This window comes from Nicotiana attenuata, chromosome 3 (assembly GCF_001879085.1).
Source record: "Nicotiana attenuata strain UT chromosome 3, NIATTr2, whole genome shotgun sequence".
NCBI lineage: Eukaryota > Viridiplantae > Streptophyta > Magnoliopsida > Solanales > Solanaceae > Nicotiana > Nicotiana attenuata.
In genome coordinates, this window is record NC_031991.1 from 293,531 (window position 1) to 311,092 (window position 17,562).

General features: G+C 36.4%; 3 protein-coding genes across 3 annotated transcripts in view; 1 reads left to right on the forward strand and 2 right to left on the reverse strand.

The window, feature by feature from the left end:
• The window catches only part of LOC109223174 (FAD synthetase 2, chloroplastic-like), a 5,613-nt gene extending 1,642 nt beyond the window's left edge, over positions 1-3,971 (reverse strand). The window contains exons 1-3 of the mRNA XM_019387384.1: positions 3,648-3,971; positions 1,995-2,047; positions 247-382 (exon numbers count right to left, since the gene is read on the reverse strand). Coding sequence (XP_019242929.1) covers positions 247-382; positions 1,995-2,047; positions 3,648-3,874 — 416 coding nt within the window. The 5' untranslated portion in view covers positions 3,875-3,971. The remainder of the gene's footprint in view (positions 1-246; positions 383-1,994; positions 2,048-3,647) is intronic.
• LOC109223175 lies at positions 7,578-9,183 on the forward strand. The gene has a single exon (XM_019387385.1). It carries the CDS (start codon positions 7,702-7,704, stop codon positions 8,788-8,790), a length of 1,089 nt encoding a protein of 362 aa, XP_019242930.1. The 5' UTR covers positions 7,578-7,701; the 3' UTR covers positions 8,791-9,183.
• Positions 10,181-13,053, reverse strand: LOC109223176 (pentatricopeptide repeat-containing protein At2g13600). Its single transcript, XM_019387386.1, has one exon. It carries the CDS (start codon positions 12,763-12,765, stop codon positions 10,639-10,641), a length of 2,127 nt encoding a protein of 708 aa, XP_019242931.1. The 5' UTR covers positions 12,766-13,053; the 3' UTR covers positions 10,181-10,638.

Here is a 17,562-nt window from a genome sequence, read left to right on the forward strand (position 1 = left end):
CCCCTCTCTCTCTCTCTCTCTCTCTCTCTCTCTCTCTCTCTCTCTCTCACACACACACACACACACAGAGAATGCGAGATAGAACTCCCTGGTTGAACCTAGGTACTATTACAGGCTCAGGTGTAGCAGCGAGAATTGAGTCGAAGTTCACCATTCTCTACTTTTATGGTCTTCTGGGGAGAGAATATTCTCTATTTAACATTCTACTACAGTAGAGTAAAGGAAAAGAGAGATCAGAAGTTATACCTCGGTTCCCATCCAAGTACTTCCGCCATTCCAACAAATGAAAGAAGAAACGGAATTCCTCTCTTAGCTGCTTGGATTGCTAGCTCACGGTGACCAATATGGAGTGCATCAAACTTTCCCAGAGCTACTATCCCACCTTTTGAAATGAAACCAATAATTGAGAATCTACACATAAATGATATCCAAGAATCCTCTATTTCTTCTCATTAACAACAATGTACCAAGTGGAATTGAAACTCTTTTTTTATTTGATCATAAGCAACAAGTAGAATTGAACCTCACTGATCTAAATATGTAATTTTAAATCCAAAGTAAATTAAGAATAAAATATGCAGATTGACCATTCAACTGTTCAGAGATTGTCCCTATTTCTTCTTAATAAAAAAAAAAGTGCATGGTAAATGGAAAGAACAGGTTGAAGTGTTAGCAAAATAAATAGATGAAAGAATGGGCAATATTTCCCTTTATAATGACTCGTCTTGGAGCATGTTTCAATGGTTTTCACTTTTTCTTTTAGTTTCTATAATCTTGTGGTCAAATTTCTGTTAGAGGAAGGCATTAAACTGAAGCTTTCACAGGGTCATGCATACGCTTCATGTAACCAATATCCCTAGATGTGCTTTGGCGAGAGAATTTTCCCTAACCTTCGAATGGAAGTTATCCAAGAACATAACGACAAGATGTTATTGGAGTGGAACATATTTTGTAGTTTTCTGAAGTGATTGCAGGAAATATGATGGTTATTTATTGTGTGATATTTCAAGTATTGCTGAGATATTTGATGCCCAGCTGATGTTAGAAATGAAGTACAAGAAAATTGTTTAGTGATATTAACAAAGGGAAAAGCACATTGGATGTGGCCGACTTATCAATATATATATATATATTCTTTCAACTCAATAAAGTGAACAGTCTGTCTTTTCTTTTGTGATTCTTTTAATGTTAACCTGATGCTTCAAGTGACCTTACCTCAGGGGATCCTGACAAATTCCAAGTCTAGACTTTACTTTTTTTAACTCTTCGGTTAACAATCATTAAGGGCAATGTTCACATTCAATTTTCTCTGAATTTTGTCTCAACGTTTACTAACCAATTGGAAACAGCCTCTCTACCTCAAACGAGGTAGGGGTATGGTCTGCGTACACCACATCCTCCCCAGGTAGGGGTTGGTGTTGGTGTTTATTGACGAGTACGAGCCTCTTCTGCTAATAAAACCCATAAAGGCTCACCAGTTTTCTTACAATTGAAATCATTGACAGTTTTTAAATCAGCCCGTGAAATCCTCATTCTTCCACTAGTAGGCTAGAGACCAGTCACTTGTGCACTATTGCACGAGAAGTCTTTAAAATGGTGTTTAAGAATCCTAGCAATATTATCCATGATATTGAGAGGCTAGTCTTTGACCTTGCAGTACAACTGAAGCACACAGACTGAAACACGTATAAATATGTACACTAACTGAAATTGCTAAATCTTGATACCTATTTCCCACATTTTCTTTAGAAACCAGGAAGAGTAAAATAGAAATTTACAAAAGGAAAGAATAAGATAAGAGAAAATAGCAAGTTAACCAAGAAATATGATATAGGGCTAACAACAACTGCAGACAAGTATCTGTGTAGCATTTAATCATTGAAGAAACTTAAAGATTCAGAATAAATGATAAAAAATGGGTATTAATATAAATTCAGCATACATGTAATACCATTTGATAATTTTGTTACAGTTAGTATATGGTTAGAGCATACCTGCAAGCATGGTCAATCTTTCTGATGGAGGCTCCTCATCAGTTCCGGATTGGCTTTACATGAAAATTGTGAAGAAAACACAAATGAGCACTGGGATTCTAAAGTAAGTCATACTTTAGAATAAAAAACGAAATTACAATGTCAATGCAATGAAAAAAAAACCTGACCTAGATTTAGTGGAATCCTGACCTCGGCAAGCATTTAAACATAAAATGAAAATTACAAGCAAAATCTATGTCCAGATAAAATTATTTAAATGTATAACCCACTCATCTAAAAACTTATAACAATTAGGAGGACGCTCTTATTTATTTGTTTTAGGTCTACAACGTGCTCTCTCATGTGCAGGGCCTGAATCATTTTATTGGGCCAAGCATGTCGAAATATTTTTATAGATGACGTGCAACGAGACTCAAACACAGACATGTGTCTGCTCTGTTATGCGGTTGAACTGTGTGAATCCTCTCATCTAAAGCTTTAAACTGTCTGAGATAAATTATTTTATTTACACCACAGTTTGGTATGCACAAAGGCCTGGCTGCCCGCCTACTTGTATGATTTTCCAATAAACTTGTCATATTATTTTCGTCAAAAATGTAATCCCAGCTTAATGTTGCAACAAATTTTCCACTTCAATCTTATTGCAGTTATAAAAGAAAGTCTCCTTCCAGCCCTTCGTTCACTTACTCTATTTGCAAGAATAATGAGCTTATAAATCTAGTTTTTTTTTAAAAACTTCCTTTCGTACACTTTCCTTTTAAATGACAAAAGAGCTTAAAAATACAAGTGCAAAAGAGATAAAATTTATCTCAAACTATTAGAAAGCAAGGAGCTCTGGATTCTGGTTGCACACAATTGACAAAACAGACACTCAATTTTTATTCTTTTTTTAATATCGAGAAATTCCTGAAGGTCGGTGGTGCATGGTTCGTAAAGAGCCGCTCCTCTACCCTTCCTCACTTAAATGCCAAAATCCACTGCGGAGCTTGCATCCCGTGTTGCGCTACCACTAGACCAAAGCTCACTCAATTTATTGCTCAAACAAGAACAGCTATGTTAAGTACCTCAAATTTTCAGAAAATAAAGAGCTTTAGATATTCTGAAGATTTGGATTTTACACAATTCACAAAAAGTACCCCAAAAGAACTAAATTTACTGCTCGAATTACCCCAAAATCACTAATTTTACTGCTGAAAGAATAAATGATGTTATAAATTTACCTCAAACATTCAGAAAGCAAAGAGCTTTGGATATTCTGAAGATTTGGCTAGTACACAATTCATAGAAAGTACCCAAAAACTAAATTTACACCTCAAATGTACACCCAAAAAAGCACTAAATTTACTGCTGAAAGAGTAAAAGATGTACAAATTACCTCAAACTTTCAGAAAGTAAAGAGCTTTGAATATTCTGAAAATTTGTCTAGTACCCAAAAAGACTAAATTTACAGCTCAAATTTACCACCAAAAAATCACTAAATTTACTGCTGAAAGAGTAGAAGATGTTATAAATTTACCTCAAACATTCAAAAAGTAAAGAGCTTTGAAAATTCTGAAGATTTGGCTAGTACCCAAAAAGACTAAATTTACAGCTCAAATAAAAAATCACTAAAATTGCTGCTTAAATAGTAAAAGATGTTACTATAAGATTTACCTCAAAGTTTGAGAAAGCAAAGAGCTTTGAGTATTTGAAGAATTGGGCTGAACACAATTGACCCCAAAATCACTAACTTTATTCCTTAATCTAAATCTGAAGTAGTTGAATGAAGAAGTTGAGATTGGTGGAGAAGCAGCAGTGAAAATAGGAGTAGTAGAAGTGCAAAATTGGTGAAAATTAGAGTCTCTTAAGTGCTGGGATATACAGCGAGACCCACCCAACATTCTTATTTTTCATCAGAAGAAGAATATGGAAATGGGTGTTGGCCTATTGCTGTAGCAATTTTTTTTTTTTTTTTTTTGGTTCTTCTCCTTCTTAAAAAGCCTATCACGTGGGCATATTTGTATCGATAGTTTTGATTCTCCTTTTTTGTTCTTTTTCTTTATTTTTCTTTTGTTGGGGAGAGAGAAGGGTGGGCTAAGGAATTGAATAATTTATGTTTTACTAATCTAATCCACGTGCTATATTTATGTATAATTTGATTTTATACCATTCGATCCCTAAGAACATCGCTATATAATGTTTTGAAAATCATATACTAGTATTAAGTAAAGTCTGATATAAAATAAGGTGAAATTACATTGTTTAGTTCTGAAAATTAAAATTTGAAAAACAAACAAACAAAAAAAAAACCACCCCTTTTGTTTAGGACATCCTTTGGTTCTGTTTTGATTTTTGCACATGGAAGAAATAAATACCGGTAATTGAAAAATAGTCGGCGTTTGCAAAGTCATCGAAAAAAGTCACTATTTTGCTGCAACACGGAAAATTCCAACATAATATATTGGATATTGGTGCACCTGTATATGAACTTCCAACATATTATGCTGAAACTCTAGCATACGGAAAGTTCCAACATTATATACCGGAGATTGGAGCACTTGTGTTTGAACTTCCAGCATAATGTTGGACCAGTATATTATATGGGTGTCTAACAGGTGGGCCGGGTCACACTGGGTAGGGAAATGTTGGAACCGTACTGGTTACGAACCGGGCCGGTTACGGGTTAGGGGTTATCGGGCTTAACGGGTTCGGATTAATCCAGGTAAAAAATAAACCGTAAGGGTTACGGGTACAAGGGGCCGGGCCGGGTTAGTGTAATCTTTAATTTTTTTTTTTTTAATTTTGTATAACTATTGTAAGTTATATTAATATAAAGTAAAAATATAAAGAATACAATGAAGATGGAAAAAAATTGCACTTTATAAATTGCAAGTGCTACATTTATTTCAAAATTACAAACTGAAGTTTGCATTTAACAAGTAAATTAACGAAAAAAGAGTAAAACTAAATTTTCATGCATAATAGTACTTCAAATTAATCTAACAAACAAAAACATTAAGTATAAATACGTCTAATAATTTTAAAATAACACAAATTGTCTTAAATCAACTTAAATACGAATTTCTGGAGGACGCTCAAGACAACTCTTCATATGCCTCCTTAAACAATCTGTGCCCACACACTTTGGACAAATATTTAAGACTCGACCACAGTTCTTGCACTTTACTTTGTGAACTTCTTCATTTTCTTCTACAACCTCAAAGTGTTCCCAAACATATGAGCGCACTCTAGAAGTACGTGGCATGATTTAACTTGAATTGAGAATTTGATTTTGAGAAATGAGAGATGAGTGAAGAAATGAAGAAGAGGGGGGAGGAGGGGAGTGTATTTATAATTTTTCAAAGGGCTATATTAGCAATTACAAAAGATATTAAATTTTAAAAAAATTGGCCCAAAAAGGGCTAAATGCAAAACAGCCGTTGGGCCAACGGTCAGAAAGTAGAAACATTAAAAAAAAAAGAAATTGAAAGAAGCCGTTATACCGGTCTGGTCCGTTCCGGGCCAGGCCGGTTAACCGGTTCTATAGTAAATCGCGTTGACCGGGTTTGACCGTTCCGGTTAACCGGTTGCACGAAGGTGAACGGGCCAACCCCCTTACCCCATTAACCCAGCCCACTCGGCCCCCTTTGTACCGGTCCGGGCCGGTTCCGATTTCAACCGGTCTGGGACGGTCCGGAAACGGGTTGACATGGCCCGTTAGACATCCTTAGTATATTATGTTGGAAGTTCACATGTAAAAAATTCGAACTCCAGTATATTATGCTGGAATATTTTTCGGATTTTGAATAGTGTTTTCATTCAGATTCACTTTTACATGAAAAGTGGCTAAATCGATTACTTTTAAAACTGTAGCTATTTTTCAATTACCACTTGTAAATTTGGTTATTTTTGAATTTCACCCCTTCTCGGGTGGAAGTAGGGGTGGGCATCCGTCGCTTCGGTTCTGTTATGAATATTATCGGTTTAGCATATCGGTTATCGGTTTACAAATTTAATAAACCGATAACCGAACCGATAAGATATCGATTATCGCTTATCGGTTATCGATCATTATCGGTTCGGTTGTCGATTTACCCGATAAGATAACTCAATCTAGAGTTAAGCAAAAAAGAGAAGACAATTCAATGGAGTTAAGCAAAAAAGAGAAGAATTCACATATAGTATTCTACCCATTTCTGCGTTCTGTTCGGTGGCCACAACTGGAATAGTACTAATTCTTCAACAATAGTTGTTCAAATACATTAATAATAATACAAAGTAGTAGCAATTTCACCTTAAAATTAACAAGTCCAAATATATAGTACTAACAGTCCAAGATAAATTGGATGTTGTTTGTCAAATGCTTAACCTGATAAAGGAAACCCTAGAGCAAAACCTTGATCTGTGCATGGGCAATACTAACACATAAATGAAAAACACCTAGAAGGCAAGAAAATGTTGTTCTGTTGTCAAAGCTCAGCGTACTGTACAGAAGAATAATGTTCAAAAATATACCTGAAACTGACGAAGATTGTCGATTGACAATTCATAAGTGCGAAGAGAAATTGGTATTAGTTATAGGCTCCACAACGTGAGCTCACAAAATTAAGAAACGAAAATAAAAAATAAAGAATCATTAACCGTCAAAAATACCAATATGAAGATGAATTTTGTTATAGAAATTAAAATCCTAACGTATAAGACTAAAGACTTACGCTAGGAGTAACTAGTAAGGTCTATGAAGAATGAAGATGAAACAACTGAAGAGTGCGGCTAAGAAAGAATAGGAGAGAATGAACTGAAACCCTAGCATATGTATATACTTAAGGGTAAAGTCATAATTTTATTTATTCTTATTGGGTTATAAGTTAACCCATTAACAAAATTAGCAACCCGAGGCCCGAACCGGTAACCCAATAATGAAAAAATTCTAAACCGTTACCGAACCGTTAATTCAATAACCCAATACCGATAACCCAATAAGCAATTAAAGGTACTGATTATGAAATTCAAAAATAGCCAGATTTACAAGTGGCCGTTCAAAAATAGCCCAGTTTCAAAAGTAATCGAAATTTTGCCACTTTTCATGTAAAGATAAATCTGAGCGAAAACACTGTTCAAAACCCGAAAAATACGCCAGTATATTATGCTGGAGTTCCAGCATAAGTGTACTTGAACTCCAGCATATTATGCTGGAGTTTCAGGATAAGTATGCTGGAACTCCAGCATAATATGATGGAGTTCCAGCATAAGTACACTAGAACTCCAGCATAATATACTAGAGTTCTAGCAAAGTATATCGGTCCAGTATAATATGCTGGAAGTTCATAAGCAAATGCTCGAATCTCCAGTATATTATGCTGGAACTTTCCGTGTGTTGGAGTTCCAGCATAATATGATGGAAGTTCATACACAAGTGCACCGAACTCCAGTATATTATGCTGGACCGGTCGCTGTTGCAGCAAAATAGTGGCTATTTTTCATTAATTGGTAAGTGCGGGCTATTTTTAAATAACCAGTCCGAAAACTGGCTAGACCGTGCTATTTTTACGATTTTACCCCATATATGTCCAGCCCTAGGTGGAAGAGGCCCAAGCTAGGGAACGATAAAGAAAGGCCCGGTGTTTGGAACTCAAAGTTAAATACTCTATTGTTGAGCGGACAGCACGGGGACACAACCTCAATACTTGCGTCACCGCCGTCGCTTCTCCGGTCTAGGCTTCCGATCATGAGCTCGTCCTCCGATCATCTTCCGCCACTTACACTTCGCACCGTTTCTATATCATACTCGGAACTCAAGGACAGAAACGCTGATTTATCGGCAAAAATAGAACAAGGTTTTGGTCCAAATGGTCTTGGAATTCTCTCCATATCAGAGGTTCCTGGTTATTCATTATGGCGTAAGAATCTCCTCCAACTTGGTCCCAGGTTAGCTAACCTTCCTGAAGATGTGAAAAGAGAACTTGAAGACCCTAATAGTAGGTATAATTTTGGATGGAGTCATGGAAAAGAAAAACTCGAATCAGGAAAATTAGATCTTTTAAAAGGATCTTTCTATGCAAATCCAATACTAGATGTACCTACAACAGATCAATCCCTAATTGAACGGTATCCATCATATTGCGGGTCAAATATTTGGCCTCGTAATGTTTTGCCTGAACTTGAAACAGCATTTAAAACCCTTGGAAAGTTGATACTTGATGTAGGATTGCTCTTGGCTTATCACTGTGATAGCTACGCAAAGCTAGAGGGTACTGACTGTGGACTTGAATGTTCACTAGTTCGCTCTAGATGTCATAAAGGACGTCTGCTTTACTATTTCCCAGCGCAACATGGGCAGCAGACTGATGCTGCCCATGCTGCCTGTGATTCCATGTCATCTTGGTGCGGATGGCATACAGATCATGGTTCACTTACAGGTCTTACACGTGGCATGTTTTCGAGAAATGGTGTAGGAGTAGTTTGCCCTGATAGTGCTGCTGGCCTTTACATAAGAACGCGAACTGGTGAAATAGTCAAGGTGGAGTATGGGGAGGATGAAATAGCATACCAAATAGGTGAAACAACAGAGATCCTCTCAAGTGGACGGCTTTGTGCGACACCACACTGTGTTCGGGCTCCACAGGGTGAGGGTGATGCTACAGCTGGTGTTGATCGTACAACGTTTGCATTATTTATGCAACCTGATTGGGACCAAAAGCTTAACTTTCCAGAGGAGGTGCATATTCATCAGGAATTGATTCAATCCAATGGATCTCTTACTTTTGGAGAATACACCGAGAAGCTCCTTGACAAGTACTACCACCTCAAGATGTAAAAGCCCTCAGATAGTTGTTAGGATAGTAGATTTGAGACCTTCATCCTCTGATCTTCGATAGATACATCGAGCAGTATGCAGACACTTGCTTACAATTGCGGAGGTGATCTTCTGAAATGGGGTTTCGATATTCTGATAAAGACAGGAGAAAAAAATGTCAATGTAGTATAAGCTCTTGTCCTTCTAACAAAAGCTAGTTGATTAGATCTTGGTAAATCATGTATTTCAACACCTTCATGTACTCAGAAGAACCATATTTTGATGTATATGTGGAATAGTAGTGATTGATTTACCCAAAAAAAACTCTATTCTTGAGCTTCTATTCAATTCTAAAAAACCCTTTTTTCCAAGTGTTTAAAGCATTTAAAACTAAACACCCTCATACAATGAATTGCACCTGCCTTTCTCTGACAACTATGCTAAATTTACCATAACCTTGCAGAGGAAAGGCAATTCTTCAGAAGATTACTTGCAAAAATCGGTCCTTTCGCTCTTCGTTCATTATTGACTAAGCAAAATTCCATGTACAGAAAACTGAATACAAAGCAAGCTGTGTTGTAATCTATACAATGCATTTTTACAAAGGCTTTACAGAATGCAGATTAAATTTCTTATAAATTCAAATAATGAAATCAACTGGTAACCATGCTTGATGGATGTGCGGGTGTACCAGGAGAAATAGGATTAAGAATGAAGCTATCCGGGACAGAGTGGGAGTAGCCTCCGTGGAGGACAAGATGCGAGAGTCGAGGCTGAGATGGTTCGGACATGTTAAGAGAAGAAGCATTGATGCTCCTGTCAGGAGGTGTAAGAGGTTGGCCATGGGGAGTTTTAGAAGAGGTCGAGGTAGGCCTAAGAAGTACTGAACATGGCGCTGATTCAGCTCACTGAGGACATGACTCTTGATAGGAGGGTGTGGAGGTCGAAGATTAAGGTAGAAGGTTAGTGGGTAGTTTTTGTGTTCACCGATAGTCTTAGTAGTATGGATGTCTCCTCATATTCTTAGATTTTTATTACGTTATGTGATTTTGTTCGCCTCAGGTATTGTATTGCCCGTTGCTGTTATTTGGTACTACTTATCATTTATCTTGTATTGCCCGTTGCTGTTATTTGGTACTACTTATCCTTTATCTCTCCCTTTTTCTTGTCTCTTCCTTCTTTCTTCCTTTCTTGCTTTCCTTTTCTTCTTCTTGCCCTTCCTGAGGGGAGGGTCTATTGGAAACAACCTCTCTACCTGCATTAGGTAGGGGTAAGGTCTGCGTACAGACTACCCTCCCCAGACCCCACATGTTGGGATCATACTGGGTTTGTTGTTGTTGTTGTTGTAACTGGTAACCATGCTGCTGCAAAGGTGGTAACAATCTTTTGCAATCTAACCAAAACAGACTAGTTCAAGGGAAAGAAATCTAATACTAATAAGAAATCACGATACACTGGTATATGAACTTAAAGAGAGCAAATCAATCGTGCACCTTAGAGGTGGATCCGGGATTTGAACTTTATTAGTTTGGGTTTCCCATTCTACCACATCCGATCTATTCTACTAGACAAATACAAATCTATTATTTGTAATTAATCCAGTTATTTTTTTAAATACATCTATAGGGGCTAAACCAAAGTTACTAGGATGAGAAAAACCCATAGCTTATTCACTAGATCACCCCTGATCTCTGAAAGTCACTGGCATTACATTGGACTTTACTTCCCTAGGCAAGATTACTGGGAAGAGACAGATGAGATTTGAAGCTTTTCACTCACAAATTAGTGGGGATTGACTATATGAATCTTTTGTATACTCTCTCTAGAGAGGTACAGGAAGATAGCATTTTCCATAAGTCACTTTGAACATCATGCAACGGCAGCAAGTATAGGCTCTTCTAATTCTTCAGATAAGGAAGAATCTGACATGGCCTGCTCCTCATCAGCAGTCAAATGACCAACATTCGGGACATAGCCTGAGAGCTTCATCAGTTTAGTTAGTGTATTCAATATCAGATATATCTCTTTTTTCCGCATATGTCTCCTATCTTTTACCATGAAAACATGAACCTGGCTTTCTATTTCAATCCAACTGCAACCAGGCTGTTTAACAACGCCACGCTCTCTCATAAGTTTTCGGACCATTTTGACATCTTGCCATCTCCCCTGTTCAGCATACATGTTTGATAGAAGAACATAGGGGCCAGAATTTGTAGGATCAATCTCCAGAAGCTTCTCAGCCACATACTTTCCCAACTCAATTTCCCTGTGAATTTTACATGCAGCGAGCAAAGACCCCCATACCACACTATCAGGAGACATTGGCATGGATTCTATCAAATCCTTTGCCTCTGCTAAGCAACCAGCCCTGCCAAGTAAATCGACCATGCATGTGTAGTGGTCCTTCAGCGGGGACAACCCATACTCTGTGCTCATGGAATAGAAATGTTGACGCCCCTCCTCAACCAATCCTGCATGACTACATGCACAAAGAACCCCAATCATGGTCACATGGTCTGGCTTCTCTCCGTACACCAACATACCATTGAAAGTTTCAAGAGCTTCAATAGCATGCCCATTTTGTGCATATCCAACTATTACGGCATTCCACGAAACCCAGTCTCTGTCCAGCAATTTTGTGAATACACAGCTACCATCTTCAACTGATCCACATTTCATATACATGTCTATGAGAGCATTTCCCACAAAAACATCAGACTCGGGTCCATTCTGAAAACGAAATCCATGCTTCAAAATATGTGCATGAGCCTGCCTACCAAGCTTCAGATCAGCTAAATTTGCACATGCATTGAGGAGATTCCCAAATGTATAATGAGTTGGGCAAACAGACTCTCTTTTTAGCATAAGAAAAAGATTTAGTGCCTCCTCATTGTCCCCGTTCTGTGTGTATCCAGCAATAAGAGCATTCCAAGACACAACATTCCTTTCAATCATCCCCGAAAACATGGCTCTTGCAGTCTTCACACTTGCAACTCTCGCATAACCACTTACTAAACAGGTGTGTGACACCACGCTTCTGACTGGCATCTTATCAAAAATCCACCTAGCTTCATCAATCTGCCCAAACTTTGAATACATATCAACCAATGCATTGCATATAATAAGATCATCCCTAAGCTTATTCGACTTCACAATCCGGGCATGAATTTCCTTACCTTCTCTTATCGCACACAAACTTGCACAAGCACTTACTACACTTGCCAAAGTCTTCTCATCCGGTTTATACCCGGAGCCCATCATCGTAGCAAATATCTCAAGCGCCTCGCTTGCTGGCCCATTTTGCTCATAACAAGAAATTAAACTATTCCACGACACCACATTACACTCACCCATCCCATTAAACACCTTTGTTGCACAATCCACATTACCCGTTTTCGCATACATATCAATAAGCGCAGAACCCGTGTAAACATTGTTCGAATACTTGGATTTAGCAACTGAGGCATGAATTTGAGTTCCCATTTTCATGTCCCTTAACCCAGCACAAGCACTTAAACCACTACCATAAGCATACTCATTCAAAACAAAATCTTCTTTGTGCATTCTCGCAAAATACTCTATTGATGAATCAAACAATTCACATTGAGCAAAACTTGACACCATCAAGTTCCATGAGCATTGATCAGGCTCAGGCATTAAGTAAAAGAGTTCCTCGGCCTCAACAAGTAATCTTGATGCTGTATAAGCATTTATCATTGAGTTCCAAGTGAAGGTGTTCTTTTGGGGCATTTTATCAAACACTTTCTTGGCATACTCCAAATTACCACATTTACCATAAGTGTCAATTAGCTTGTTGTTGATGAAGACCTCTGAACTGAAATGGGTCTTGAGGATTAGTCCATGGATAGCGCGTACGACATGTTGGGACTTGGAATTGATGCAAGAGTCTAGAATCTTTGCGAACGGTGTAGAGTTTGGGAGTGAAAAGAGGTTGCAAGTAACGAGATTTTGAAATAAAAATGTCTTCTTTGCCATTTGGCATAGGATTCAAGGAAGATTGAGTGATGGGCATGTTGCTCAGAAGAACATCAGATATTCCAACACAATGAACGTTGTTCCGAATAGTTTATGCACAGATTTCAGTATTGTCTCGGTTTGGTTGGAGCTTTCCCTTTTTAACGAGTTTTAGGCCGGGAAATTCAAATTAATCCAGCCAATACTTTTCGCTTAGGCTAAGTGGGCGTTTGGACATAAGAACTGTAAAATTCTAAAATAGGGTGAAATTTTTTATCAAGTGAAAATGGTATTAGAGTTGTGTTTGGACTTTGGTATGAATATAGTTTTGGGTTATTTTTGGAGTTTTGTGAGTGATTTGAGTGGAAATTTTGAAAAATAGCTTTTTGGAGTTTTTCAAATTTTCGTAAATTTCCAAAATGCATCTTCAAACGAAAATTAGAAATTCTATGAACTGATTCCGAAAAAAAAAAAGTAAAAAATTTTTGGAAAAAAGAAAAAAAAAATCTTATGTCCAAATTAGTAAAATTTTAGTGTGTCTAGGCTCCCGTCAAAAGTCAGAACTACTTCTCCTCCTCTTCCTCCTTTTTCTCTTTCCTTGTTTATTTCCTTCAACAAATTATGAGCATACAATTAAAATTTAAAAATAATAGTGATTCGAATGGAGCGGGTTAATGTTCAATTGAACTTATAATTTCTATCACGAATGATTTGGTTTGTTTTGGTTGGAGAAAGTTAAAAAAAAAAACTCCATTGTTTGATTTTATTGAGCTTGGAAAAAACTTGTTAAAGAAGAAAAAATTGGTCTATTGATTTTTGAAAGTTAGGTTAAATATAACTATTGAAAATTGTTAGCATTGGTATTAGAAAAATATATAGTAGTATATCAAATTTGAAGTCATTTATAGTTGATTTGGATCAATTTTGAAACAAAGATGTGTTGTAAATTTCTATTTTGTTAGCCACTGACCTCAAATAAGAGACTTTCATGATTTGAGATTCGAATTCGGGTCGGATCTGAGAATTATGGTCTGTCAGGATCGGGGTTCGACGTCGAGGTTAGGGTTGAGAGTCCGGGAATTGGGCTCCGAGATTGGGGGTTGGGGTTGGGATTCAGGTCGGGAATGGGGTTGGGGTCTAAGGTCTAGGGTTGGAGGTTAGGGTTTAGGGTCCGAGGTTGGGATACGGGGTCCGGATCAAGGGGTCGAGGTTTAGGGTCAAGGCTCGGAGGTCGGGGGTTAGGGAACATGGTCTGAAGTTTGTTATTTTGAGTTCGAGGTCATAGTATTTGCCTAGATTATATCTAAATGCTCTTGAGATTTTTTTTTTTTTTGTTACTGACCAAACACCAAAAAATAAGTATAAGAAAAACTACTTACTCTTTAGGAAAAAATTTTCATAATAAACACACCATAGGCATTTGAAAATTTATTGGTAGAATCATTTAAGATTATAGATATCGTTTTACTCTTTTATTAGGCAAGTATAGGCTTTACGTTGCTTTGATTATTTTACGATGATTACTTATCAATCGGATTATTTAACAAACTCAATCATAACTTAGTGAAGTATTTTTCTTATAAAGAGAACCCATGGAAAATTTTATACAAAAGAAGAGGGGGACTTATGCAGTTGGCCTTACCTCTCAACTCATCCTATTTGAGGAATGTGAAATAGCATATCAGTTTAGACAAAAGTTTGCTAATTAAAAAAAAGGATTTTTTTTTTGGAGATGCAAAGTCTGAGTAGGCTAATAAGAACGAAACAATTTTATGTTAAAGGGTATTATCACTTTTAGCCCACGCTAGAAACTATTTATATCTGATAGCAGAAAAAGTATATAAAAATTATATAATTTTTGTATATAACATGCAGAATGTATATATATACAAAAAAATATACAAATTTTATGCATATTTTCGGCTATTATTTTTACAGCGCTAGAGTGTCATTTTGTTTTGGACCACTTTACATATATGACTCCTTTTTTTTTTTTTTTAATGTGTAAAGGTTTAATGTTTTCGACCACTATATATGCATATCTTTTTCTTCTTCAAGTTATAATTCGCATCCAGAATTAAGAAGAATCCCTGTGATACTTGATCTCTTTTAAACTAAACAAGAGTGACCTATCAGGAGAATTACCAATCTAATTGGATCTAGTATTGCACACATGGTAGTCAATTTTGCTTTAACCTCTCGGATAACAAAGGGAACCAAAGTAATTAATAACTATATTTTTTTTTTGTGAAAAAGATGGGATGTTTCTAATTTGAACAACAAAGTCAAGATTTAAATTAATGAGATTGCACAAGTGAAGCCTTAAGCTGCAGTATTTTCTATAATGTTTACATAAACAAGAGTCGTCTTTTAATTTAAATAAGAGTTTGTCGTATCATGTGAGTTACTTGTCCATTCCAATTCAATTGAAGTACAATATATTTGTTAAGAGAATTTGTGTGTATATTATAGTGTTTAAAGTGAATTACTGAGTTCTTTTAATAGAATTAAATAATTATGGGATTGTAGTTCTTAAAGGGTTAACAAATGAGTCATGTGCATTAGTTCACCCAAAAACATTGTGAGGGTGAGGTGAGTTATTTACATTATTTTAGTTATGATCATACGTGCTTAATGATAAAACTAAATTCAATTTATGGAATTTAACGAATAAATAAGAAGAAAAAATTCACTTGATGAAAATACTTCATTTACTAGAGAGTTAGTGAAAGGGAAAAGGCTAATAATAGCTAGTCTAAAGGTACGTGTACAACATATGCATCTTAATCATTATCGACTTTATAAAAAATAATATTGTTTATTAGCACACGTATTTTAGAAATTAGATGTGCAAATACACGTGCATCCCGAGTCAATTATTAAACATTATTTGCAAAGAATAATGAATTTCAAATTGCTTATAATTTTTTTTAAAAAATAAAGTGTAAAATAAAATTAAAGCGAAAAGAATGAAAATTTCTTATGAACTAACATTTTCCTTGCCATTTGCCTAGGGAGGTGGCATGTAATTGTCATTGCTGAAAAGATAGGTGTCCTGGTCTAATCCTAGTGTCTAGAATCTTAATAATCATGTCATTCCCATAACTAAATTCTTGCCAAAACCCTAAGTTCTGTACAACCCCACATAATTAGGGGTATGTGTTGTATGCAAGGCAAAAAAAGTTTTTGTAGCCTTACTGAGATAAAACCATCATTTTTCTCCATTTCTTTCACTTACTCGTATGACAATCTGGCTACAAAGCCCGCAGTGATGTGGTGGTAGGAGTGAATAATGCGTCATGGCTTTGCATATTCAAGAACAAATTTTGGTCGATAACATGGATAGTAGCTTACCGGATCAGATGAATCAGCAACAAGTTTTGACAACATGCAAACTTACATGGAAAATATAGTGTTGCGTTTTTATTAAGGAGTGTGAATGGGAAATGGAAGAGGCACCTTTTAGATTGCACCTCTCTATATCACCCTTCCTTTGTCTATAAATTTAGAGGCTTGGCCTCATTTTTAGACATGAAATCAGACATGGAAAATCTGAAATCTTCTTCCCTCTTTTCTACATTGTTGCATTATTTTCTAAATGAATATAAGTGTCAAGTGTGATTTGCTCCGTTTGTTGAGTTCGCTGAAGTTCTGTGATTTGAAGTGCCGCTATCACAGAATTGTTATTCCCTTCTATCATGGGAGGAATTAATCCGTATACCTTAGGCAACAGTGAGGGGATTAAATTCCTTAAGGACACATTGTGCATTCAGTGGGCTCGGAATTATTTTACGATTTGTTTATTGAACTAACGTTTGTTTGCTTCTATAATTTTCTGATTTTTAAACACAGAAATACCAACAATCTTAAGGAATTTAAGCTATTCAACGACACCGTAAGGTCTGGCTTCCAATCACGTTGGATCTGACTGTGAAATGGTGCATGGACAAGATATCAAAAATGAAAAGTAATCAAGTCATGTTTGACTTGAGTTGTTATCAATTAATTATTCTAACAGAATAATTTTGATACCAAATGCTGTGAACATAACGAATAATCATGTGGGAACAACTTCCAAAGGGATGGTGCCTTTGTCTCTCTAGAAGACATTGTTCTTTAACGGTGCATTATTGGGAGGGAAGAAACTGTTTCAGATGGTCGAAGAAGAATTTTATTTCTTGTATTTGACTTCAAGCAGTATGCCTGATCTTATATGACTTAATCAAGAATGAATATACAAGTGATTTAGTCTTGAAGAAAGAAAAGTGTGTGAAGTCAATGTGTTGCAAACGGCAAAGAAAGAAAACGACATATCTTGATCGCTTTGGTTTGGCAATTAGGAAGTTGTTACATTTTTGTCAACAAGGAAAAATTTCTTTGGCCAAAGATGCAAAGGAATAAAAGAGGCCATGAAAGGCAGTGAATCTGACTTTGATGTTTGAAAGAATAGTAGCGGCTATTTAAATACGATTCATTAACAGAAAGTCTTTTGGATCAAATAAGGATCGATGCGGCTGATTTGTGAAGAGATGTGATCAACCATTGCGCATGTTGCAAATGGCTTCATGGTTTTTTCCAACAGGAATTGTCCAGTGAATATGTTCAGGACTATTTAATTTACGGCCAATTCGGTGTCTGTGGTTGATTCCAAATCAAACGATACAAACAAGTCATGATCCAAGAAGAAAGTGGCAATAAAAATCGGGTTATGATTTCTTTACTTGACTAATTTTTTAACTTTCTACTCTTTGTGATTTATGAAATTCAGTTTCTATAAAAGTTAGAGTAGATGTTCATTATATGGTGATCTCAAATATA